This window comes from Ursus arctos, unplaced genomic scaffold, assembly GCF_023065955.2.
Source record: "Ursus arctos isolate Adak ecotype North America unplaced genomic scaffold, UrsArc2.0 scaffold_21, whole genome shotgun sequence".
Lineage (NCBI taxonomy): Eukaryota > Metazoa > Chordata > Mammalia > Carnivora > Ursidae > Ursus > Ursus arctos.
This window is the reverse complement of record NW_026622886.1, coordinates 686,830-711,751: the sequence shown is the minus strand read 5'-3', so window position 1 is coordinate 711,751 and position 24,922 is coordinate 686,830. Positions and strand designations below refer to the sequence as shown.

The 24,922-nt window shown below is 45.0% G+C and overlaps 1 protein-coding gene across 1 annotated transcript in view; it reads right to left on the bottom strand.

The window, feature by feature from the left end:
• The window catches only part of TCF20 (transcription factor 20), a 109,436-nt gene that overhangs the window by 10,205 nt on the left and 74,309 nt on the right, over positions 1-24,922 (bottom strand). Inside the window, exon 3 of the mRNA XM_057316282.1 lies at positions 4,975-5,068. Within this exon, the coding sequence (XP_057172265.1) occupies positions 4,975-5,068 (94 nt within the window). The remainder of the gene's footprint in view (positions 1-4,974; positions 5,069-24,922) is intronic.

Here is a 24,922-nt window from a genome sequence, read left to right as displayed (position 1 = left end):
CGCTTTCACTTCTCTCTACACTTAGTTTAAATGCAGAGCGGACTTCACTGAGCTCCTCGTAACAAGCCACTTGGAGCTACTTGCACCCACGTGTGTCTACAGCTACCTCGGCCGAAGACGCTAAGCTCGAGGAGGGGGAAGAGGAGAGGGGAGGGCTGCTGTCGTTCGGACCTGCCAGGCCCCAGATGCCGTCTCCAGCTCGTCCGCAATGTCCCTCAGAGCTACTGGTACTTAGACTGGCCCATCAGCCCGGGACTCAGGGACCCGCCAGCCTCACCCGCCTTGTTGAGGGGCTCCTGGGCCCGAGGAGGGGACTATCAGGGCCGGCAGGCCCTGGTTCTGGGGTGCAGAGCAGGGCCCTCTCCAGGGAAGGGCCAGATACCAGTCCTTTCTCCTTTCATAACCACCGGGGGCCGGAACCCACTGCGTCAAGATCAGAGTCTTGCATGAGAGCCGCTTCTAACGCTGCTGCAGGGCTGGCTGCGGAGAGCGGGTCCCAGCTGGGCCTCCTCCCGAGGGGAGAGGAACACCCGCCCCAGGCTGGATTCTTCATGCACAGCCGCTACTAATGCGCTACTGCAGCTCTTTCCTCCTTTGGTCTTAATTGTTGGGGCTCACTGCCTTCATATATTGCTTTTTTTAAACCAGTGTTCACGTTCTTACCGCCTTTCCCCGGAGCCACAGCCTGCACCTGTGACCTAACAGGCAGCGCAGGGCCGCCAACCAAGTGCAGGACCAACAACAGGTGGGGGGAAGGGGCAGCAGCCACACACCCTCCGTGGAAAAAGACTGTTTCCATGGAGATGTCCCCAGCAATCCACGTTCTCCCTAAGACACGAACAGCTCTGGAACCTTTGGGTGGTTAGCAGCAAAGCAAAGATGAAGTGTTAATCTGTTCCTTACTCCATGCAGAGACGAGGACCTCTCAAACTCAGGGACTTTTCTTTTTTTTTTTTTAGGAAGTCCGTCAAGAACACCTTTCCTGGACACAAAGATGCATCACATATAGAACAGAATTCCCGAGAAGACCCTGTGGGATAAATACAAGCATCCATCCCCGGAGCAGTATAGGCTTCTGGGTCATTGTGACTCAGGTCATCAAGAAGTTCAATAAATCCCCAAGACACGGTCACCTTGTGATGCTGCTTGCTCGGTCCTCGATCTCTACATGGAGTAGCAGAGCACGCAGCAGCTGGGGCAGCAAAGCCAGGGGGGCCAAGGCCCCACCTGAGCCCCTACCCCACCGACCCGGGCAGCTTCCCTCTCACTGGATACTTAGCCGAATACACATGTTACCAACTTACCAGGGCAGGCCGCACGAGACAGGCTCCCACAGAGTGACCGACATCATTTACTTACTAACCCTCAGCTGGTAAAGCAGCCCCTCCTTCCCCGCAGGGTGGCTGACTGAGCAAGATTCCTCTGGAGAGGAGGAAGAGCCTGGGGCATTTCCCAGAGAACCCCAACCCTACCGCCTGAGCTTGACCAAGGCGGAGCCAAGCCGGTGCTTTCCAGCTGCTAGCCACACACGGACACATAAATTTAAGTACAATGAAGACAAATAAAAATTCAGTCCCTCATTTCCAACTAGCAACACTTTAAGCACTCAGTGGTACACAAAGCTTGCGGCTACTGTGCTACAGAGTGCAGATCTAGAACATTCCCACCATGGCAGAGAGTCCTCCTGAGCAGGACTGCTTAATCCCTCAAGAAACTGCCAGGAGCCTGGTCCCTAACTTGGCTGGTGCCCCAGTGTGCAAACAGGGGGTGCACTCATGGTGGGGGGGGGATGAGGCGAGGTTACCTGCCTGCCGCTCACCGGATGTTTCTGAGCAAAGCCTCAGTGCAGGAGACCACCTCTTACCAGCCACCGAGTGCGAGAGCCAAGTCTTGCAGCATTCCCCACATAAAATTATAAATAACTGCCACAAACGTACTTAAACATCTTCATTTAAAAATCATGAAGCTTAAACTAGAAAAAAGAATTTAGGGGCAATATCATGAAAGTGAGAAATGGCAATGGCTGGCTCTTGAGAGAGAGAGAGAGGGGACTAAGCGTCTGTACTATGGAATGTGCCACACCACGACTCAGGGTGAATTACAGCTCAGACCCAACACAGAAACATGTAGGGGAAGAAAGAGAATGGAAAGGGACAGACTAAAACCCAAACTCCCTGAACATTTCAAGGCTCTCTTCTTACTCCCTTTGGCCAAACAGTGCTCTGGCCACCGGCCGCCCTTCAGCAAGTGCAAACACGCACTTTTATGAGAATTGAACTGCGGCATAATAAGCATTATCTTTATCTTTCTGGTTCTTCAGCTGTGCCTCCTATGGAAACTTGGAAAGATAAAAAGAGAGGGAGGGAAAGGAGGAAAAGAAGGACCTGCAAGGCAAGGGGCGTGCAGCTCAAGCAACTTCCTGGGAAGGAGGGTGGTCCAGGTGCACTGGGCCTCCCCCCACCTGTCAGACCCCCCTCTGTGCTTCATGCCCCTGTACCTGCTTCCACCACCCGCTCAGCCGTGCCCTCCCCGCCTCCCTCTCAAGCACTCAGAGATAACCAGCACCCTGCCGCTTGCCGCACCCTGGCTGGTCTTCCCATTTCTCTCCCCCTCCATCCTGAATGAAAGTACTATGAGGGCTGGCGAGGGGAAGGTCTTAGACACGTGCTCAAAAAGTAACTGGTGAAAACGTTCACTGAGAGGACAAGAGTCTAGATGAAGAGAGAGGAGTTTCTCAGGCTAAAGCTCAGAGTCAAAACTTAAAGCTTCCGCATCACTCACTGGATGCAACTTCATGGACAAAAGTTTCCCCTTCTTTCAACAGTTAGGACACTGCAAAACACTACTCTGACCATCTCAGCAGACATGGAAAAAAATGGTAAAAGGCAAAATTCCTTGTTGAGTGATAAAAACACTCAACAAACTGGGAATACAAGGGGACTCCCCAGCTGCATCAAGAACATCTATGGAAACCCCACAGCTATCATCACACTTAATGGGTCAGAAAAAAGGCAAGGATGTCAGCTCTCGCCACTGCTACCTAACATTACGCTAGAAGTTCTAGCCAGGGCAATCAGGCAAGAAAAAGAAATAAAAGGCATCTGACTGGAAAGGAAGAACTAAAACTACCCATTTGCAGATGACATATCTTGTACACAGAAATCCATTAAAAACCTATTAGAACTAATCAATGAGCTCAGCAAAGTTGCAGGATACAAGGTCAATATACGAAATCAATTGTGTTTCTATATGTTCACAACGAACAATCTGAAAATTAGGAAAACAACTGCATTTATAATCACACTAAAAATAACACTTAGGGATAAATTTAACAAACAAGTGCAAAACTTACACTCTGAAAACTACAAAACACTGTTGATAGAAATTAAACTATGAGACAAACGCACAGACGTTGCCTGGCCGTGGGCTGGAAGACGCTACTGGTAAGACGGCAAAACTCCCCAACTGCACCCGTGGATTCAGTACAATCGCTAGAGTTTTAATGGCTGTTTTTTTTTTTTTTTTAATATAGAAATAGACCGGCTGATCTTAAAATTCATATGGAGTAGCAAAGGACCCAGAATAGCCAAAACAATCTTGAAAAAGGGAATAATCAGAAGACACGTATTTCCCAATTTCAGGATCTACTACAAAGTTACAGTAATCAAGACAGTACGGCACTGGAGAAAGTCCAGAAATAAGCCCATACATCTTTGGTCAACTGGTTTTCGACAAAGGTGACAAGATCATTCAATGAGGAAAAAACAGTCTTTTCTACAAATGGTGCTAAGACAACTGGAACCCACACACAGAAGAGTGGACTGGACTCCTACTTCATACCATATATAAAAATCAACTCAAAGTGGATCAAAGACCTGTGCAAGAGCTGAATTCTTAGGAGAATACAGAGGCATAAATCTTTGTGATTTTGGATTAGGCAACAGTTTCTTAGATATAAAAAAAAGGAACAAGCCACAAAAAGCAAAAACAACAAAAGAAAAAATGGATAAACTGAACATCATGAAGATGTCAGACGTCATCGGCCATCAGGGAAATGCTCAAAATCACAACGAGATGCCGCTTCATGCCCACTGGGGTCACTAGAACACAACAGGCAGGTAACAAGGGTCAGCGAGGCCACTGGGGTGGCTAGAACACAACGGGCGGACAACAACAAGGGTCAGCGAGGATACGGAGAACCCGAAGCCCTCACAGCCTGCTGGAAGGATGTAACAGGATTTAGACCCTTTGGAAAAGTCTGACCGTTCTTCCAAAGGTTTAGATGTAGAGGCTGCCATATGATCCAGTAATTCCACTCCTAGGTTTACAGCCAAGAGAAGTAAAAACATTGAATCTACATAAAGACTTGTGAGTGTTCACTGTAGCATTATTCATAATAATCAAAAGTGGAAAACAATCTAAACGTGAATCAACTGATGAACGATAAGTAAAACATGGCACATCCCTAAGAGACTGTTTGGCAATAAAAATGAAGTCCTGATACATGCTACCACGTGGATAAACCCGAAAAACACTGCGCTGAGTGACAGACGCCAGTCATAAAGAGCACATGTTGCATGATTCCACTTCTAAGAAATGTCCAGAATAGGCAAATCCATCAAGACAGAAAGTAGATCAGTGGCTGGCAGGGGCTGGGGTGAGTGGAGGGGGAGTGACCACTAATGGGTAGGAATTTACGAGCTGATGAAAATGTCCTAAAATTGACTGTAATGACGGCTGCACAACTCTGTGAGTATACTAAAAACCACTGAATTGCACACTTAAATAGTGAATCATGTGTGAATTATACGAATAAAACCGTTATTATGACCCTGTTTCACTCCTTTTTATTATCCTCTCTGCATTCCTTTAGAATTTACAAACAGAACAGGGTCAGAAGAGACAAAAAGCACGATAAAGGAAGGAAAGCCCCAGCCTTCGGGTGCTCTGGACGAGGGCCACGGTCCATCTTACCTGCGTCAATGGCACACGGGTAGTGGTATCGGAAGGAGCAGCCTTTGTTGTAACAGCCCAAGGTGGCACCTGCCTCCTGGCAGTGGGAACATTTCTGAAAAGAAAGAAGTCCAGCATGTCAGCATCCCAGATTCACCCCTCTCCTCCAGGCCTGCCCTAAGCCCCATCTGTCATACCTCAGCTCGTCTCTGTGGCTACAGGTCAGGGGGGGGAGGTTGGGGGGGGAGGTTGGGCGGGTCAGTTGCTAACCGCCACTCACGGACCGCACCGTGGAAAGGATCCAGCAGTGACGTGTTAAGCCAGCCTCGTAAATGTCCACAAATAGATCAAACAGAACAAGGCGGTGGGGTGGGGTAGGGCACCCCGACTTGTCCCTGGTGCTCCTGTGTCCACCCGCCCACACATATGCTTTCCCGTCCTTTCCTCATTCCTCCTGCATCTTAAAATGCCAGATCTTGCCTGTTTATTTCTGCTGTGGAAGTCTGGGGTAGGAGGAGAGGGTAAGATAGTAGAGTTATATATAAATCTTTTAGAATTAAAAGTGGAATTTGGTTTCTAGTTCTTGTATTTGTAAGGTTTTATTTTTATTCTACTTATCCCAAATGCCCAATACAAGTATATTTCTCTTTTCAAAAAAGATGGGCTCCTGTGTGCAAATGGTATTTTTATACACAAATCCTATTTTAAATGCACTAGGAAACCTGCCACAGATTTCTGGCGAAGGGAGACATTATTCTGTAACTGAGATGTTCCTCCTTATGCGGACAGGTTTTCTTAAAGTGGGGCACGTCTCTATCACCCCGGCGACCACTCAATCCGTCGGCATATGAAATATGACCTAGCAACAATAGTCATCATTTGTAAAATTCCACCAAACTGGCCCTACTGAGGAAGGATGCAGATTCTTCTGGTGGCCAAGGCACACCCCGATGAGGCTACCTGAATGATACAGACACTTGTTCCTGATTCCCGGAAAAATAACATGAAAGTGCACCCCCAGCAGTTATGCTTGTGGAGAATGCCACCCTCGTGAGGCCAGCCAGGTGACAAAGTGACTAAAGGGTACCCTTCTCCGCCTTTTCTCATGCAAAGGCAGACCCCAGGTGGCCGGCTCTCAGGAGTCAGTGTGGTCACAGATCTGCAGCAGCCAGGAACGCCAGTGGAGGTGCAGCTCACCTGGATGGTGCCGCGGGACAGAAGGACGCCCCAACACACAGCAGCGGGCACCGGATGACAGGGAGCCGGCTCGTTTCCCTGACACTGACGCTGAACCACACTAGTGCCAGCCATAGCACCTCCTCGGGGCCTCGCCGTGCAAGGGGTGCTGCCGTTTGCCACAGACAGAAACCCACTCATTCAGTCCTGTAACCTTCCCACTCCACAGATGAGGTGCCTGGGGCTCCAGAGGAAAAGTGCTTGCTCCAAAGACAATGGGGCAGGAATAGGGCTATAAGCCATGTCCTTCAAGAGCTCTGCCTTCCTCTCAGAAGACCGACATCCTTCTGGGTGCCGATGATCAGTAAACGTTTACCACGTGTCCTCACACCTTGCCAAGAAACAGAAGATTACGTGGCCTGGAGTAAACCAAGGACCACTGGCAGCATTCTGAGTAGCCCTAGACTGTACCTACCTTTGTCAATGCCACAGAGCACATTCGAGACCAAGGTCTCGCTGTTAACTGGCGGGAACGACTGTGGCTGACGTGTCAGTAGCCCACCCGCAGCAGTTCCTGCTGGAGGCCCTTCTTACTAAAGGACCTGGGTCATCTCTCCACGGGGCTTGTGCTCCAGGCCCTCCCCGCCCCAGTAGTGGCCATTTATGAATGGGTGTAGCAAGCATTCCTGGTAGGGAAAGTCCACAGGTTATGGAACTCCTGGGAAAGTTTCACCCTTCTTAAAAAGGGACGAGAGGCAGGAACAGGCTGTCTGCTCGCTCAGGCAGTTAGGGCGGGATGGTGAGAGCTGTTGCAATCCTCTTATCACCATGAGGGGACAGCTCTGAACACTAAGCCCAAGCTGTTGATGACAGCACAGTGACAGGACAGAAGGAACCCGGACCCTCTGTGACACTGCTGAGGACTATATTAACCAGGTCCAGGACCATCCCATCTCCAAGCTGTTAAGGGAGAGGATACTTCAAAAACAAACAAACAAACAAACAAACAAACAAACAAAAAAACCACTTTTTAATTTTGGAACTTATAGTCATATTTGGTCTAGGAAGATACCTAATATTTGAGGCACTGCTGTATAAGGTCAAGTGTGTAGGCTCTGGAACCTAAGTGACCCCCTGGTGAATGCTCCCACTGCTGTCTGTGTTCTTGGCCAATTCCTAACCTTTCCTCCCTTAACCTGCAAACATGAACCTAACGAACAGTACTATCTACCTCACAGAGATGTTTTGAGGGTTAAACGTGTGAATCCAGGCTTAAGACAGTGTCTGCATCAAAAGTGCTTTTGGTAAATGTGACACAGACCACCTATGAAAAGCAACCTGCGGGGCAGGCCTTGTCATCACCTAAGTTCACAGACTGGAAAAAGAAACAACCAAGCTCAGATCTGAACAAGGTCCATTTCCTTCCCACCTCAACACATGTCTCTTTTCCCTGCGGGGCTTCTCGATACTCCCTGCCCTGAACCAGCCCACAGGCCAAGGGTCCCATCTTTTGCATAAAGACAGCAAATTCACCCCTCACCAAGAAATTACATCAATAAAATGATGCTTGCTTCTTTCAGTGAAAAAGCACAATTAATTTACTACATTGCATCCAGAGGAGAAAGACCCTGTGTGGTGTACTCGGGTCTTAGAGAAACGACATTAAAGAATTTAGTTCAGTGGTTGTCACAGTGTTAATCCTTGGACCAGCAACATCAGCATAACCTTGGAACTTGTTAGAAATGGAAATTCTGGGATTCTGGGAAGATGGGGGAGTAGGCAGCACCAGGAATCGGTCTCCCTCCTGGACAACAACTGCACTGGCAGGATCTGTCAGATACAACTATTCTGGAACTCTGGAATCTGTTGTAGGCGTGCAACTTCCAGGGGAAGACTTGGGTGGTAAACAGCAGCTAATTTTGGTCAATTTCAGCCCCTAGGAGCACAGCAGCAGCTATCCGTCTCCCACTCCCCGCCAAGTGGTAGGCAGCTGTGCACGCGATCCCGGAGCAGCTTGCACACAGCTTGTGGGAGCCAGGGTGGGCAAAGAGAACCTGTCCTCCAGGGGGTAAGATCTCAGTTCTAATTGCCAATTATTGCTTCTGATCACAGAGGTACCAACACAGGTGGGCAGCCACTATTGTTGTACCTCCCCTCACTGCTCCAAGACCCTCCCCCTCAAACTGAAATGACTTCCAGGAGATTTAAAAGGCTGGCACCCTCTCCCCATCATTTTTTGCCTTTTTCCCTTTTGAGAGCTAAACATTAAAGAGTATATGGATACAATTAGAAAGTGACCCATGTGTTCATGGGGAAAGGCTCAGAAAAGACCTGAGAAGACTTTAAGTTGACACCTCAGGCTGATCCTAGGCATAGAGATAGCATACAAGAGTAAAAAAAAACAAAAACAAAACAAAAAAAACCCCCACAACAACACCAAACCCAAAACGATTAACAACATCCCAAAAAGCAATGCTTGGGGAAGGGGGAGAATCTGATTTTCAGAGTTATCACATTTACGTATGTATGTATGTATGTATGTATGTATGTATTCATTCATTCATTTGAGAGAGACAGAGAGAGAGAGCCCACACGAGCAGGGGGAGGGAGAGAATCTCAAACAGACTTCACACTGACTCTGACATGGGACTTGATCTCAGGACCCTGAGATCATGACCTGAGCCAAAATCAAGAGTCAGACACTTAACTGACTGAGCCACCCAGGCACCCCTAGAGTTATCACATTATTAAGTTCAAATTTCCAGTGTTTAACAAAGACTTACAAGGCATATGCAGAGACAGGAAAGTATGGCCTATTCAAAGGAAATGAATAAATCAACAGAAACCTTCTCTGAAACAAAGACCTAAGGGCAGGTACACTAGATAAAAACGTTATAAGAACGGCTTTAAAAATGCCCAAAGAATTAAAGAGAGATGGAGATAGTCAAGAACACAATGTGTAAACAAATAAAAATACCAGTAAAGAAGTAAAGAAAACCTAAAAAGATACCAAAAGAAATTCTTAAAGCTGGTAAGTATAATAACTGAAATTTAAAAATTCATTAAAGGGATTCAAAGACAGACTGGATCAGGCTGGAGAAAGAATCAATAAACCTGAAGATGGGACAATGGAAATTATTGAGTCTGAGGAACAGGAGAGGGGGAAAAAAAAAGACCAAAGAAAAGTAAACAGACCTTAGTGAAAACATTAAGTAGGCCAACATATGCACTGGCGGAGTCCCAGAAAGAGAAGAGAGAGGGAGGGGCAGAGACAATTTTGGAATGGCTGAAAACTTCCTAAATTTGATGAAAGACAAGAATATAAACATCCAAGAAGCTCAATGAACTCCAAGAAAGATAAACTCAGAGATTTCCAGTGAGACACGTTATACCCAAACTTACAAAAGCCAAAGAGAGAATGTTGGGAGAAGTGAATCGTCACAAGCAATCTTCTCTATAAGGTTATTTGCAGGTTTCTTATCAGAAACTTTGGGACAGCGAACTGTGGGCTGATGTATTCAAAGGGCTAAAAGAAAAAAAACTATCAACCAAGACTCCTATACCTGACAAAGCTGTCCTTCAAGAATGAAGGAGAAACTAAGACATTGCCAAATAAACAAAAGCTGCGGGAGTTCATGACCACCAGCCTTCCTCTGCAAGATATGCTCAAGGGAGTCTGCAGGTGAAGCTGTACAGAGAAATAAAAATCTTAATAAAGGTAAATACATGGGCAATTAGAAAAGCAAGTGTTACTGAAGCCATGGCTCACAAATGCATTTTTTGTTTTCTACATGATTTAAGAGACTAATACAGTTAAATTAAAAAAAGTTATTAGTGTAAAAGCTAGTATTACTGTAACTTTGGTTTGTGACTGCAAATCTTGTTTTTTACATAATTTAAGAGAACACTACATTTAAAATGTTATTAGTTTATGTTTTGGGGTACACAACGTATGAAGATGTAATTTTGTGACCTCAACACCTGAAAGGATTGAAGCTGCAAAGAAGCAGAGTTTTTGTATGTCACTGAAATTAAGCTGGTATAAATTGAAATTAAAGTGTTATAATGTTAAGATGTTACATATGATCCTTATGGTGACTATAAAGAAAATTGCTACTAAATATATAGAAAAAGAAATGAGAAAGGAATTTAAACTTTTCACTATAAAAAATTAACTGAACCAGAGAAAGACAGTAATGCAGGAAATGAGAGACAGAAAACTAAAAGACATCTGGAAACAAAATAGTGAAATGACAGAAGGTGTCCATTATCAGAATTACTTTTAAATGTAAATGGATTAAACTCTCCAATCAAAAAACAGAGACTGGCAGAATGGATACGAACTTATGATTCAGCTACGTTATATACAAGAGATTTACATTAGACACAAATGGACAAAGTGAAAGGACAGAAGAGATATTCCATGCAAATAGTAACCAGAAGAGAGAAGTGACTATCCTAATATTAGACAAAATAGACTTTATGGATTAAAAAAAAAACAGAAGGAAGGAAATAGCGGACTTTACACTATAAAGGAACTCCTCTAACAGACATACACAGAACATAGCACCCAACAACAGAGTACACATTCTTCCAAGTGTACATGGGACATCTTCCAGGATAGACCACGTTAGGCCACAAATTAAGTCTCAATAGATTTATTTATTTAAAAAAATTTTAAGGCTTTATTTTTTACTTTTTTTTTTTTTTTTTAAAGATTTTACTTATTTGACGGAGAGAGACAGCCAGCGAGAGAGGGAACACAAGCAGGGGCAGAGGGAGAGGGAGAAGCAGGCTCCCCACAGAGCAAGGAGCCTGACACAGGGCTCAATCCCAGGACCCCAGGACCATGACCTGAGCCAAAGACAGATGCCCCAAGTCTCAATAGATTTAAAAAGATATCATACAGGGGCGCCTGGGTGGCACAGCGGTTAAGTGTCTGCCTTCGGCTCAGGGCGTGATCCCGGCGTTATGGGATCGAGCCCCACATCAGGCTCCTCTGCTATGAGCCTGCTTCTTCCTCTCCCACTCCCCCTGCTTGTGTTCCCTTTCTCGCTGGCTGTCTCTATCTCTGTCGAATAAATAAATAAAATCTTAAAAAAAAAAAAAGATATCATACAAAGTATCTTCTTTGACTACAATGAGATAAAGTTAGAAATGAGCAACCAAAGGAAATTGGAAAATTCACAAAACTGGGAAAATAAACTACATACTTAAAAAAAAAAAAAGATTTATTTATTTGAGAGACCGTATGAGCAATTGTGGGGGAGGGACAGAGGGAGAGAGAGAATCCCAAGGAGACTCCCCACTGAGCAATTGACTGAGCCACCCAGGTGCACCTAAACAAAATACTTTATTTATTTGTTTTAGAGAGACAGAAAGAGAGAGAGACTCTGAGAGTGCTCATGTGTGTACATGTGCACACAGGGGGAGAGGGGGAGAGAGAGAGATTCAAGCAGACTCTGCTCTGAGCACGGAGCCTGACACGAGGCTCAATCTCACGACCCTGAGATCATGACCTGAGCTGAAACCAAGAGGTGGATGCTTAACCAACCGCACCACGCAGGTGCCCCTAAACAACATACTTTGAAACAAAAAATGGATCAAAGAAGAAATCACAAGGGAAATAAAAAAATATTTATAGATGAATGAAAAGAAAACCACAACATACCAAAACTTTTGGGATGCAATAAAAGTTGTGCTGAGGGGGAAATTTATAGCTATAAACACATACATTAAAAATAAGAAGGATCTCAAAGCAACGACCTAACTTTACAACTTAAGGAACTACAGAAAGAAGAACAAACTGAACTCAAAGCTAGCAGGAGAAAGGAAATAAAAAGGATTCGAATGGAGATAAGTGATACCGAGAATAGGCAAACAGTAGAGAAAAATCAGTGAACCCAAAAGTTGGTTCTTTGCAAAGTTCAACAAAATCAACAAATCTTTAGCTGGAAGGAAATTAGAAAAAAAAGAAAGAAGACTCAAATTACTAGAATCAGAAATAAAAAATGGGACATTACCACTGATTCTACAGAAATAAAAAGGATTGGGGTGCCTAGGTGGCTCAGTTGGTTTGTCTGCTTTGGGCTCAGGTCATGATCCTAGTGTCCTGGGATTGAGCCCTGCCTCGGGCTCCCTGCTCATGGGAGAGTCTGCTTCTCCATCTCCCTTTGCCCCTCCCCCCTGGTCGTGCCGCCCTCACTCTCTTTCTCCCTCTCTCTAAAATAAATTTTAAAAAATGTTCTTTAAAGATTTTATTTACTTGAGAGAGAGAGCTAGAGAGAGAGAGCACAAGCAGGGGGAGGAGCAGAGGGAGAAGGAGAAGCAGACCCCCTGCTGGCAGGGAGCCCAACGTGGGGCTCCATTCCAGAACTCTGTGATCAGGACCTAAGCCAAAGGCAGATGCCCAACCGACTGAGCCACCCAGGTGCCTCTCAAATAAATAAAATCTTTTTAAAAATAAAAGGGATTATAAGAGAGTACTTTGAGCAACTGTACCTCAACAAATTGAATAATCTAGAGGACATGGACCAATGTGCAGAAACACAGACCCTACCAATATTAAATCATGAAGAAATAAAACATCTGAATACACCTATAACTACTAAGGAAATTGAATCAGTAGTAAAAAATCTCCCCCTGAAAGAAAAGCCCAGGACCTGATGGCTTCACTGGTGAATTCTACCAAACATCTGGACTATTTGAACACTGACTGAACTACTTGAACTAATACCAATCCTTGTAAAACTTCCCCCCAAATTAGAGAAGGGAACATTTTCAAAATTATTCCAAGGCCAGCATTACTTGATACCAAAGTCAGACAAAGACACTGCAAGAAGAAAAACAAAACAACTACAAATATTCTTTATGAATATTGATACAAGAATCCTCAACTTAATACTAGCCAACAGAATTCAGCAGCACATTAAAAGGATTACATGCCATGATCAAGTGGGATTTATTCCTGGAATGCAAGGATGGTTCAAGACAAGAAAAATGCTCAGTGTAATACATGACATCAACAATATGAAGGAAACAGCCACACGGTCATCTCAATTGAGGCAGAAAAAGGATCCAACAAAATTCAACACTCTTTTTATGATAAAAACATTAAACAAACTAGAAATAGAAGGAGAGTACCTCAACATAACAAAAGACATAGATGAAAAACCCACAGGGATTATCATACCTAATGGTAAAAGATGAAAGCACTTCCTCTAAGATGAGGAACAAGGTAAGGATGCTGGCTTTCACCACTTCTATTCAACATATTACAAGAAGTTCTAACCAGAACAATTAGGAAAGAAAAAAGAAATAAGTCCAAACTGAAAAGGAAGAAGTAAAATTATCTGTTTGTAGATGATACGATCTTACATGTAGAAAACCCTCAGGAGACCACCAAAACCTGTTAGAACTAATACATGAATTCAGCAAAGTAGCAAGATACAAAATCAGTACACAAAATATCAGGTCCACCTCTATACAGAAACAATGAACAATCTGAAAAGAAAATTACACACTTTTGATTTTTCAATAGCATCAAAAAGAATACAATATTTAGGAATTAACTAAGGAAGTGAAAGACTTGAACAATGAGGGGCGCCTGGGTGGCACAGCGGTTGAGCGTCTGCCTTCGGCTCAGGGCGTGATCCCGGCATTCTGGGATTGAGCCCCACATCGGGTTCCTCTGCTGGGAGCCTGCTTCTTCCCCTCCCACTCCCCCTGCTTGTGTTCCCTCTCTCGCTGGCTGTCTCTCTCTCTGTCAAATAAATAAATAAAATCTTTAAAAAAAAAAAAAAAGACTTGAACAATGAAAACTACAAAACCCTGCTAAAAGAAACTAAGACATGAATAAATGGAAACCTGGAAACCCATCCCATTTTCATGGACTAGAGGACTTAATATTATTAAAGTACAAATACTACGCAAACTGATCTACATATTCAATGCAGTCGATGTCACAACCCCGATAACATTTTCCCCCCAGAAATAGAAACACCTATACTGATACTCATTTGGAATCTTAAGGACCGCAAAGAGTCAAAATAATCTTGGAAAAGAAGAAAACTGATGAGTCATATTTCCCGATTTCAAAACTTACCACAAAGCTACAGTAATCGACAGTGTGGTCCTGGCATAAAAACAGGGACATAGACCAAGAGAATAGAACAGAGCGCCCAGAAGTAAACTCTTGCATATATAGTCAAATGATTTTTGACAAGGGTGCCAAGACCATTCTTCAATGGGGGAAAGGACAGTCTCTTCAACGAATGTTGCCAGGAAAACTAGATATCCACATGCAAAAGACTGCAGCTGAATCCTTCCTAACACCATATACAAAAATTAACTTAAAATGGATCGAGAACCTAAATATAAGACCAAAACAATAGAACTCTTAGAAGAAAACACAGGCTTCATGACACTGGGTTTGGCAGTGATTTTTGGGTTATGACACTCAAGGCCCACATAACAAAAGAAGAAAGAGACAAACTGGACTTCATGAAAATTAAAATATTTTATGCACCAAAGGACACCATCGACAGAGTAATAAGGTGATTTACGAATGGGAGAAAATATCTGCAAATCTTATACAGACTAAGTAAATAAATAAAACTCAGTAACAACAAAACAACCTGTTTCAGGCCCCGAATAGACATTTCTCAAGAAGACATACAAATGGCCAATGAGCACATGCAGGGACGCTCCACATCACTCATCATTAGGGAAATGCAAATCAAAAGTACAGTGAGATACCACCTCAGACCCAACAGAATAGCTACTACAACTCCCCCCCCCCAAACAACAAGTATGGTAAGGATGTGAGAAATTGGAATCCTTGGGCACTGTTGGTGTGAATGTAAAATACGCAGCCACTGAGGAAAACAGGATGGCAGTTCCTCAAAACATTATATACTCCCAGACGTGAAAGCAGGGTCTCATTTGCACACCTGTGTTCACAGCAGCGTTCGTCACAAAAGCTAAAATGTGGAAGCAACTCAAGTGTCAGATGAACAGACAAGCAAAATGTGGTACATACGTACGACGGAGTATCATTCAACCTTAAAAAGGAAGGAAATTCTGCCAGCTGCTACAAGAGAGGACCTGTGCGGAGGCTATTACGCTACGTGAACGAAGCCAGTCCGAAAAAGACGAATACTGGATGAGGCCACTGACATGCGATACTTTGAACAGTTAAAATCAGAGACACAGAAAGCTAACGGCAGCTGCCCTGATCTGGGGTGGGGAGGAGAAAATGGGGACTGTCTCATGGGCACACAGTTTCAGTTTTGCAAGATGAAAAGAGTTCTGGAGAAGGATGGTGGCTGAAGGTTGCACAACGATGTGAATGTATCTACTATTACTGAGCTTGGCACTTAAAAAAACGGTTAAGGTGGTAAATTTCATATTAAGTACATTTTACCACAATTGAAGAAAAAAAAGAAAGAAAGAAATGCAAATTCTCAAGGCCCAGCTCAGTCTGTGCTGTAGCCAGTGTCCAGGCACTTCTGACGCAGGACACTCTGAGAACCACTGCTTCAATCTCAACTCCCCAACTTCTCAGGTGAGGAAAACAAAGACCAGGAGAGACACAACTTACTGAGCAAGGATTTCAGGTGTCCTGGGAGTGATTTACTGCCTTCTTCCCTAGACTTCTGTCCCCTACTGACCAATGTAGATTACAGGGCATGACAGGCAGAACTGTCCCGCCAAATGTCAAAGATGTCCAACCTCATCCCCAGGACCTGCCACTTGACGTGGTAAAGGGACTCTGCAGATGTGACCAAGTCAAGGGCCCTGGGATGGACAGTGCATGCTGGATTTTGCAGGTGGCTCCCGTCTAGTCACACGGGCCCTCCCGGAGGTAGGCAGAGTTGAGGGCTTTAGGGAGATGTGGTGACGGGAGCAGGGTCAGAGAGCTGCAACACTGCTGGTTTTGAAGATGGAAGAAGGGGCCACAAGCCACAAATGTGGACGGCCTTTAGAAGCTGGAAGAGACAAGAAAACAAACTCTTCCTTGGAGCCTCCAGTAAGGAACTCAGCCCTGCTGACACCTCAGCCTGAGCCTAGTGAGACCTGTGACAGACCCGAGACCGACGGGAACTGTAAGGTGACAACAGCTTTGTGCTCTGAGCCACCGCGTTTGTAGTAGTGTGTTACAGCAGCGATAGGAGACCAGTAAGGGGGGATTTTCAGCGAAAATCTCACATTTTCCTTTCACATTCTTCAATGTACCCAATTTCTCCCTCGTGGAAACACCCACAATTTCACTCACTTTTTATTAGGCAAGTTCTGGCATCATCAGGGACACTGGAACTAGAAGGGACACTGGGTCTGTCATCAGTGTCCTTGTTTTCTCGTTCAAGAAACAGACAGAAGCAACGTGGCCTGCTGGAGATCACGTAACTAAGAAGTACCAGCACTTCGATGCACCCCAAGCTTGACCTTCGTACTGTACCACGTGGGCTGCTAGTCCCCCCTCATTCACTCAACTATCCAGCATTTGAAAAGTACTTCCTATGTGCCAGGCGCCAAAGATAGAATATAAACACTTATCTCTATAGTGTCTTCTGTTTCTATTCTCCCCTTCTAACCCCCAAATCAGTACCCAGGCTAATACCACTTCCAACTGGATTTTTGTTTACTTTTTATCTGAAGAAATCACACTATCATTCTCCTGTAACGCAGATAATATAATAAAGTCACTGCAGAGCTAAACGTCCTTCGTTTTTGACTACACTGCTGTTAGCGGAGGCTAAGTTAAGTCCACGTAATACTGCTCCCCACACAAATGAGACTCAGTGGGGCTTCCATCATGGTTTCCAAATCAAGGTATGTTTTTCAAACAAGAGCCCAATCTTCTAAATAAATTTTCATGTATTACTGAAGGGAATACAGGTTATTTTTAAGAAATCTGACATTTGGGGTGCCTGGGTGGCTCAGTCAGTTAAGTGTCTGCCTTTGGCCTAGGTCATGATCCCAGGATCCTGGAATTGAGCCCCGCATGGAGCTCCCTGCTCAGCGGGGAGCCTGCTTCTCCCTCTGCCTGCCGTTCCCCCATTTGAGCTCTGACAAATAAATATAATCTTTAAAAAGAGAAAAAAGAAATCTGACATTTCTGATACTGTAATCTTGGGAAATCAATTATAAAATGTATTCTTAGTTTTGGGACATGGTTAAACAACAGAAAGTGGCCAAACACCCACCCTGATCCTTTCACCAGCCCTTGTCACTGTCCCAGAGGCAGGGCTCGCTGACCAGAGGCGGCAAACTGCAAGAGCTAACTCCCCTAAGAGCAGTTTAGTCCACACCTGGTGGAAGCTCCGAGGGAGAGCTCTGCATGCCTCTTCATTCACAGAGCGGCTCTTTCCTGTGAGATGTAACAGCGACCTGAATAATCGCTGTTTAACGAGCGTCTCGAAGCAGCCTCAGAGTCGAAGCATGTGGGTCAGAGTATTATTAGTGTTGATGATCGGTTCTGTTCGAGGCTTGACGATCACACGCGCTGCCTCTTACCACCATGCCTGAGAGGGCTTTTATCACGCACCGCACACACCTTTGCTTGTGTTCATGTTACTTACTTATTCCTGTTTGTCCACCTCCCCTAAACTGTGAGATTCACTCTTGTGTCCCCACCGCAGGAACTGTAAACGTGGGCAGACGGAGTGAATGCAACGTCTGACAAATGCGAGCGCTTGAGAAGACTAACGAGGCTACTCTTCAACAGGAATCATACAGCTGATGCTGGCAGAGCTTCGAGAATGTGGAACAAGGTACGCGCTCATTTTTGGCCACCAGCAAGGGCTTTTTTCCCCCCTTTTAATTATGCCTCCTGTATCTAGGACAGAAGCTTGTGCCACCAGAGCAATTACTCTAGCTACGCGGCACTGACACGGCTGACATACGAGGAGCTACCCTTTAAGGCCCTCGAAGCATCTTTCTTTGATGCAACTCTGCATCCTCTCAATTTTCTCTCAAGAGCACTTCAAGGTGTCGGCCAAAGCAATCCCTACAAAACCCTATATGTTTTGGGTCCTTGCTTCTTCAGAGCTAGATAATCTCTTTATGTTCCCTCACCAGAGCTCACGAGACCAGCCAGAGCATCTTGCTGCTGCTCGCCATTCTCAGATTCCAGCGACGGGCTTGGCAACAGCCTCTGGAACCCACACCACAGCCCAGAGCACCGAGGTTTCAAAGCCAACCCTGGAGGGCCAGAAAGATGCCTAGTTCTCCTCTGGCACTACGGGAGGTGCAGTGACTGGGTTTGAAAGATGCATTTGTGTCCCATAGCTTTTCTAGCAAACTCCTTAATTTCAGAACTGAATCCATTAAATACACCTCTTAATAAATTAGGATACCAGTGTAAAAGCCAGTCAGTCATGTTAGCAGCACTCACTGGCCAGAGGCTGTGTGTACCTGAAAACAAAGTTTCAGGTCAGAACTGGCTTTTCAGAACAAATGTGGATGGCCTAATTTCAGTATTATCCAGGTCTGGAGCAGCGCAAGGGCCAGTGAAAAAAGAACCTGTGGGTGTCAGCTCTTATATGAAAGCCAAAAAAGTCAGCACAGCAAGTTTATCATCTGTAAAATGGGGACAACAATATTTACTTTGCCTTCCTCATAAAGTTGTTGTATGAAGTAATCGCAATGTCTTATAGAGTTACGTAATTATTAGTTTTATAATTATTATGTAATTATAAAAATATGTAAAACATATCTTCATCTATAATGCATCTTATTTTTGGCAGTTACTGATATCAAAATTAGACCCAACACAAACCAAGTCGAGTTTATTAAGACAAACTAAGTTAAACAATAATTTTTTGAAACTTTTCCCCTTAGAATCGTGCCTGCAACAAGCAGACCGCAGGTGGGCCTGAACACCCATCACACGGTCCAACTGCAACTTCCGAGGGTGTGCGCTCAGCTCTTGGCTATAAATAATGGAAATTATTCTGTGTTTTGTGAAGCACTTTTGCATCGGAAGGTACTAAATAAACAAGGAGGAATAAAACTACACACCATCAAGTAGTAATTAAACAGTTGTAGGAGGTCAAAGCATTGAAAACGACACCAAAAAACGCATACTGAGCACAACCAGGACAAGGACGAGTGCTCTGTGGGCCAGTCGGCTGCATCGGCAGCTCCTTCCCCAGCGGCCTGTTATGTGGACAGCAGGCTCAGGCCGCCTGCACCAGCGTCACCTGCCACGTGCTCCTAGCCACGGTTCTCCAGCCTATCCCCATTCACTCACATTAGAATGATCTAGAATAATTTCTCTTGCTGCTTCAAGATCCCCTGCTGCCACAAGGGGCTGAGGCCCAGCAGGTGGTACCGCCCCTCCCACCAACTCTAGAGCCTAACAGCTCACCTCTGTCCCCCTGGGACAGTCATCTGCTTCCCACCAAAACCAGGAGAAAACACACACACACACACACACACACACACACACTCTCTCTCTCTCTCTTCCTTAATCTGATCATTATCTCTCAGATATAAAAAGAATCTAGAATTAGAAGTATCCATTTAGACCCCCACTTCCATCCCATAAAATCCCCAATCAAAAGTGGTTCTGCTGCTGACCCTGACATTCTTAGTTTCTTTGGGAAAGCTTTTCAAACCACACTATAAACCTGTACTAAGTGTCTCTGTGGCCGAGTCAGGGTTGAGGGGTGGCCCTGGAGGTGGAGCAAAACGCAGGACAGCAGGATCAAGGTCAAAGTCAACACGCAGCTGTTCCGGCAGTTTCCTAGTTACATCCCTGATCCACGAGGAGAGTGTGTTCCCTGAATACCCTTCCTTCAGCCTTTGTACCCGCAGATGGATTTACAGTAAAGTTATGATGCTTTGAATCAGGCCAGAGGGCTTGCGATTAAAGGACTCTTTTCTCTTCATTAACAATGTCCTTCCCAGTCTTTCTGCACTTCATCTGCCAAGCGGACGAGGCCAGGATGTAGCTACAACCTTGAGCACACGAATATATTTAGAGTAGACACGCCTTTATACAATGGATTTGTTCATTTTATCATTCAGCAAACAAATAATGTAAAATTAGGTCTCATATGCAACTGGGCAAGGGTGTCTTTTCTCTAGAAGACTCTATCACATATACCTTTTTTGTTGTTGCTCTTTTAGAAATCCAGATTTTCACACGTCAGTGTGTTGAAAACAAGGTACATGTGTTTCTCTCCATCAGATGTAAAGGTTACTATGGGCTAACAAGTGAAAGTCAGGCTGGTGCTTCTTTACAGAATCACAAAATGCAAGTTACTAGACTATATATGAAGAAAGGATTTTGACTTCCTGATGAGCGGTTCTTGGGACTTTTAATTTGCCTCATTAGTATGTCGATTCTGAGTCTACTGCACAAAACCGCCAAGTCCAGAAACTGGAAACAAGGGTCGGAGGAAAATGAGTAAGAACTGGATCTGCCTGGTCTCTATGGGCTGTTTTCCCTGCTCCTTACCTTCCGTCAAACATAACCATACTGGTGTCTCTGAAGGTTGGAAGAGACCCTGCAGTCAAGGGGCCTCTGATCCTCAGTGGACTTTGCTTGGTATTTCAGTTCTTAAATGGTATCAACTTCAGTAATGTAAAGATCGTTCCTTCTTATTACTCATTCAACACATTTTTACTGCATGCCTATGGGCAAGGCAAAGAGGCCCCAAACTGAGGATTCAAAGTCCAGGTAGTGTCTGCCCTCAGGGAACTTCCAGAACAGTCTGTGATGTGTTATGATGCAAACAGGACTCCAGAGCTTAGAGGTAGTACGCCAACCTCTCTCGGGTCAGGAAAGCATTCTTGAGGGAGTACTGCTTGAGCAGCTGTGAAGGAGTACGAGCCACCTGGGCAAAGGGGGCAGGGGAGTCTTCCAGAGCAGAGGGAACAAACCGCCTTGTAGGAACGAGCACTCAGGGTGCAGAGGGCGCATGTGGCAAAGCACAATTCTGAAAGAGCAGGAAGGGGGGGCCAACATCACTGCCAGCTGAGGGACGTCATGGAAGTCTGTGTAGGAGGGTGTGGAAATGCTAAAAGAGGATGCACTTAGAGACACTTCAGAGAAAAAAACAGGTAGGGCGTGGGGATGAGCTACAGAATGGGGTCTGTGAGATGTGTCTCGGAGAGGCCTGGTGTGTGGTGGCACAAGTGGTGCCCTCACTGGGCGGGGAAAGTGGAAGGGGGGCCCTTCGGGCATCAGTGCACAGCAGGATTCTGAAGAGCAGAGGATGCACAGAGCCCCAGCTCTAAAAGTACTCACTCTCTGGAACATTCCATTTACAGAATAGAGTGTTCTGGACCTAGAGCAAAATCTCAAGTAGAATGACCTGGAATGGATTTAATGTCAAAAGACATTTCTGGGGTAACTGAAGGTAAAGCTAGAAACCCTTTCTGGAACCCATAGTCTACACTGTTCTGAATTAAACTGATTATTCTCTACTGCCTCAGAGTGATGATTCCATTATTAGGAATATTCTTGGACAATACTAGGTGAAGACTAGGCTTTATCAAAGTGACCCCAAGTTAACACTTGCTTTTAACAATCAATCTCTCTGGGGCGCCTGGGTGGCTCAGTGGGTTAAGCGTCTGCCTTCACTCAGGTCACAATCCCAGGGGACTGGGGTCAAGCCCCACACTGGGCTCCCTGCTCAGCGGGGAGCCTGCTTCTCCCTCTGCCTCTCCACTCCCCCTGCTTGTGCTCTCTCCGACAAAAAAATAAATAAAATCTTCATGAGTGACATGAGAAAAAGAGAGAGACAGCCGGGGTGGAGAAAAGATCCTCGGAGGTCTTCACTTGGAGGTGGAGGTGGCACTGCGGTGGGGGTTGCACCGGATGGGAGACCGACCTCTGGCTCAGCCTCTCACGGGCCAGATGAGCTTGGCCCACATAATTCATTTAAGTCTCGACTTTCCCAACAGTAAATCGGGGATAAAACCCCCCTGGGAAAAGCGGAAGGAGGTGGAGAATCTTTTCTTTTTTAAAGATTTTATTTATTTATTTGACAGAGAGACAGCCAGCGAGAGAGGGAACACAAGCAGAGGAAGTGGGAGAGGGAGAAGCAGGCTCCCAGCAGAGCAGGGAGCCCGATGCGGGGCTCGATTCCAGACCCTGGGATCACGCCCTGAGCTGAAGGCAGACGCTTAATGACTGAGCCACGCAGGCACCCCAAGGGTGGAGAATCTTTTAAGAAAGCTGACTTGGGGGGGGACCCTAAACCAAACAAAACCCTGAATGTGTTTGACAGTGAAGGAAAAGAGTATTTTTGAAATGACATGTAGGGTACTCCTAAGACACCCTGTATAAAAACAAAGGAAAAAAGTCCCAGCAGTGGTCCCACATGGAGTGGATGCCCCCTAACAACCAGAGTCTTCTGGGCTTATTTGCAAGGCTGTGGGAAGCTGGAGGTGGGCAGCACCACAGACCCCCACGAAGAGCTGGCTTTTAAAACAATCTACCACTAGCGATTAAACTTCCAATGCAGCTATGTTGCTACTTATGTGCACTTGTTTTGAAAATTTATCTTTTCATTGGAACATTTTTAACAGGGCAGGCACAGGATTACCCCCTCTTTAGTCCCCCCCCTCAACTATATGTCTTAATATAAACACTTTACTGATGATAATGGTCTCTAAGCACGTACTGACACTAGTACGGGGACTAGTGATTATTTCTACCAGGGAGCCCACAAAGCCGAGGCAGTTTCTAAAGATCACACGTGGAATGAACTTCAACTATGGATGTGGCGGGTGCAGACACTGGCCACCTGCCGTGGGTTTTGAATGTTCTATAATTCCCTAATTCTCCCGGGTTTACAGCCTTCAGGTTCAGCAATAATAAATACATGCGGGCAAAACAAAGCAATTTCTCTAATAAAATGCATCCACTTGCCACAATTTAAGTTAAAACCAATCTTCATCCCCTCCTCTTTCTAGAATGTTAAAGTGTTACGGAAGAAGGCTTAGTTTTTCTCTTACACAAAGTGTATAGTAATATATATTCTTCATAATTCCACTTAACAAAAGATCCACACAGGTTTTGCTAAGGATGTTTCTTTGGGCTAACCAAAGTGGGTTTCCCCCACTTTGCAAACTTAACCCTATACCCAGTTTGCATTTTATCTTACCTACAAGTACATAATACTCCATTAAAATAATTCTAATCAGAGGGTTTCTTTTATAGCCAGAGAAGAAAGCTGTGATTTTGATAAAACATTATCTATTTTGTTGAGGTGAATTTTTACACAAATCTTCTGGGAAAAAAAAAAAAAAGAGATTTGTGCCCTTTAAGAAGTTAGAAAGGAGGGGCTTAGGTCCGGGAGGTTTTTTGAAGCAGTAATTAGCACGTTGGCTCTGAACAGCAGCTGAGAATCTGAGAAAAGGCTGCACCCAGCAGAAGCAGGAGCCCCGGCAGCCCAGCGAGAAGAAAGAGAATAGCCTTTTCTTGAAGTATAGAGATAAATGCTATGGACAGAGTGGGAAACACTGAAATTAAAGTTGCACAAGACTACGTACTAGCTTAATTTTATTTTCCCCTTTGCCCAAACATTGGATTGGATTATAAGGAGAAATGATTACCTTTTGTGTTTAGAAAGGCATCTTTTTAAAGAAACTGCCTGCCAGAAAAGCGACTCACTGTATAATCTTCCTCTCTCCATGGCTCATCCCAGGAGTTGGGGTCTATGCTTCCAGAAAGCCAGTTATGGGGAGCTGCTCGTCCACAAGATCCTCACGTTGAACTATTGGCGATTTCAGGGGCAGAGATGATAAATGTGCTGCCACAACAGGCCCCCTTTAGCGGGATCTCACATCTGCGAAGCCTAAATAAGTGAGAACTTCGATCTCTGCAGAAGCTCCAGACTCCTGGCTCTGGAGGCCTTCTTCCCTATTCTTACCGCCTCTCTTCGCACTTGGCTTCTTTTATCCTTTCCTGCCTTTTACCCTACCTCCAGTCCTCACCGGCATCTTCTCAACTGAACAACTACGTAGTTACAAGTCACGGTCCTTATCTGCAAAGCCACCCTACTCCTGAAGTGGCAAGTTCTTCGAGGGCAGGGCCAGCCCGAAAAGGGACAGGGGAGGCACTTTTCTACAGGGCAGAGCTCCAGCAAAAAGGAACCCGAAAAAACCAGGATGTCCTGGCATATTTAAACAACCGCCAATACAACTCTCCACAGGGCTGCGGGTCCCCACACCCTAAAGCCAACCGCCAGATCCCAACAACCCTCTCTGGGGGCTTTATGGGGCCACTTCATAAGGTGATCACGTGAGACACCTCACTTCAGGTCTGAACCCTCACACCTTTCTTCCCAGAAACCTTACACTAGAAGGAAAAAGCTGGTCCAAACCTAGTGTGGAAACTGCTACCAAAATTAATCCACTAGCTCTCGACCTGGCTTTAGTGGACTAGCTAAAAATGTGCAGTTTTCAGAGTCGATTTTAGTCAGGCACCTGAAGCATGTTAATTACAGCCACGACCCAGAAAGACTGAACATGCAGCATCCCAGGTGTTTCGTATCCCCAAGAAAAGTTTAAGAACTCTTGGCTCGATCCAGCTTCATGGATATGGACATTTTCTTCTTTATTTTCTATTTTAGAGGCTTAACCCAGAGTACAAGATACTCAGCAAAAGGCTAATCTTAACTTCAACAGAGAAAGAAAATGGAAACTTGTAACTGACATGACCAAGATTAGAGATCTTGACCAAATTCAACGTCCAATTGGAGGAGGACCTCCTCCACCTCCAATTTTTAAATGACAATTGACTGTTAAGACTGATTTTATTTTATCCCTTAAA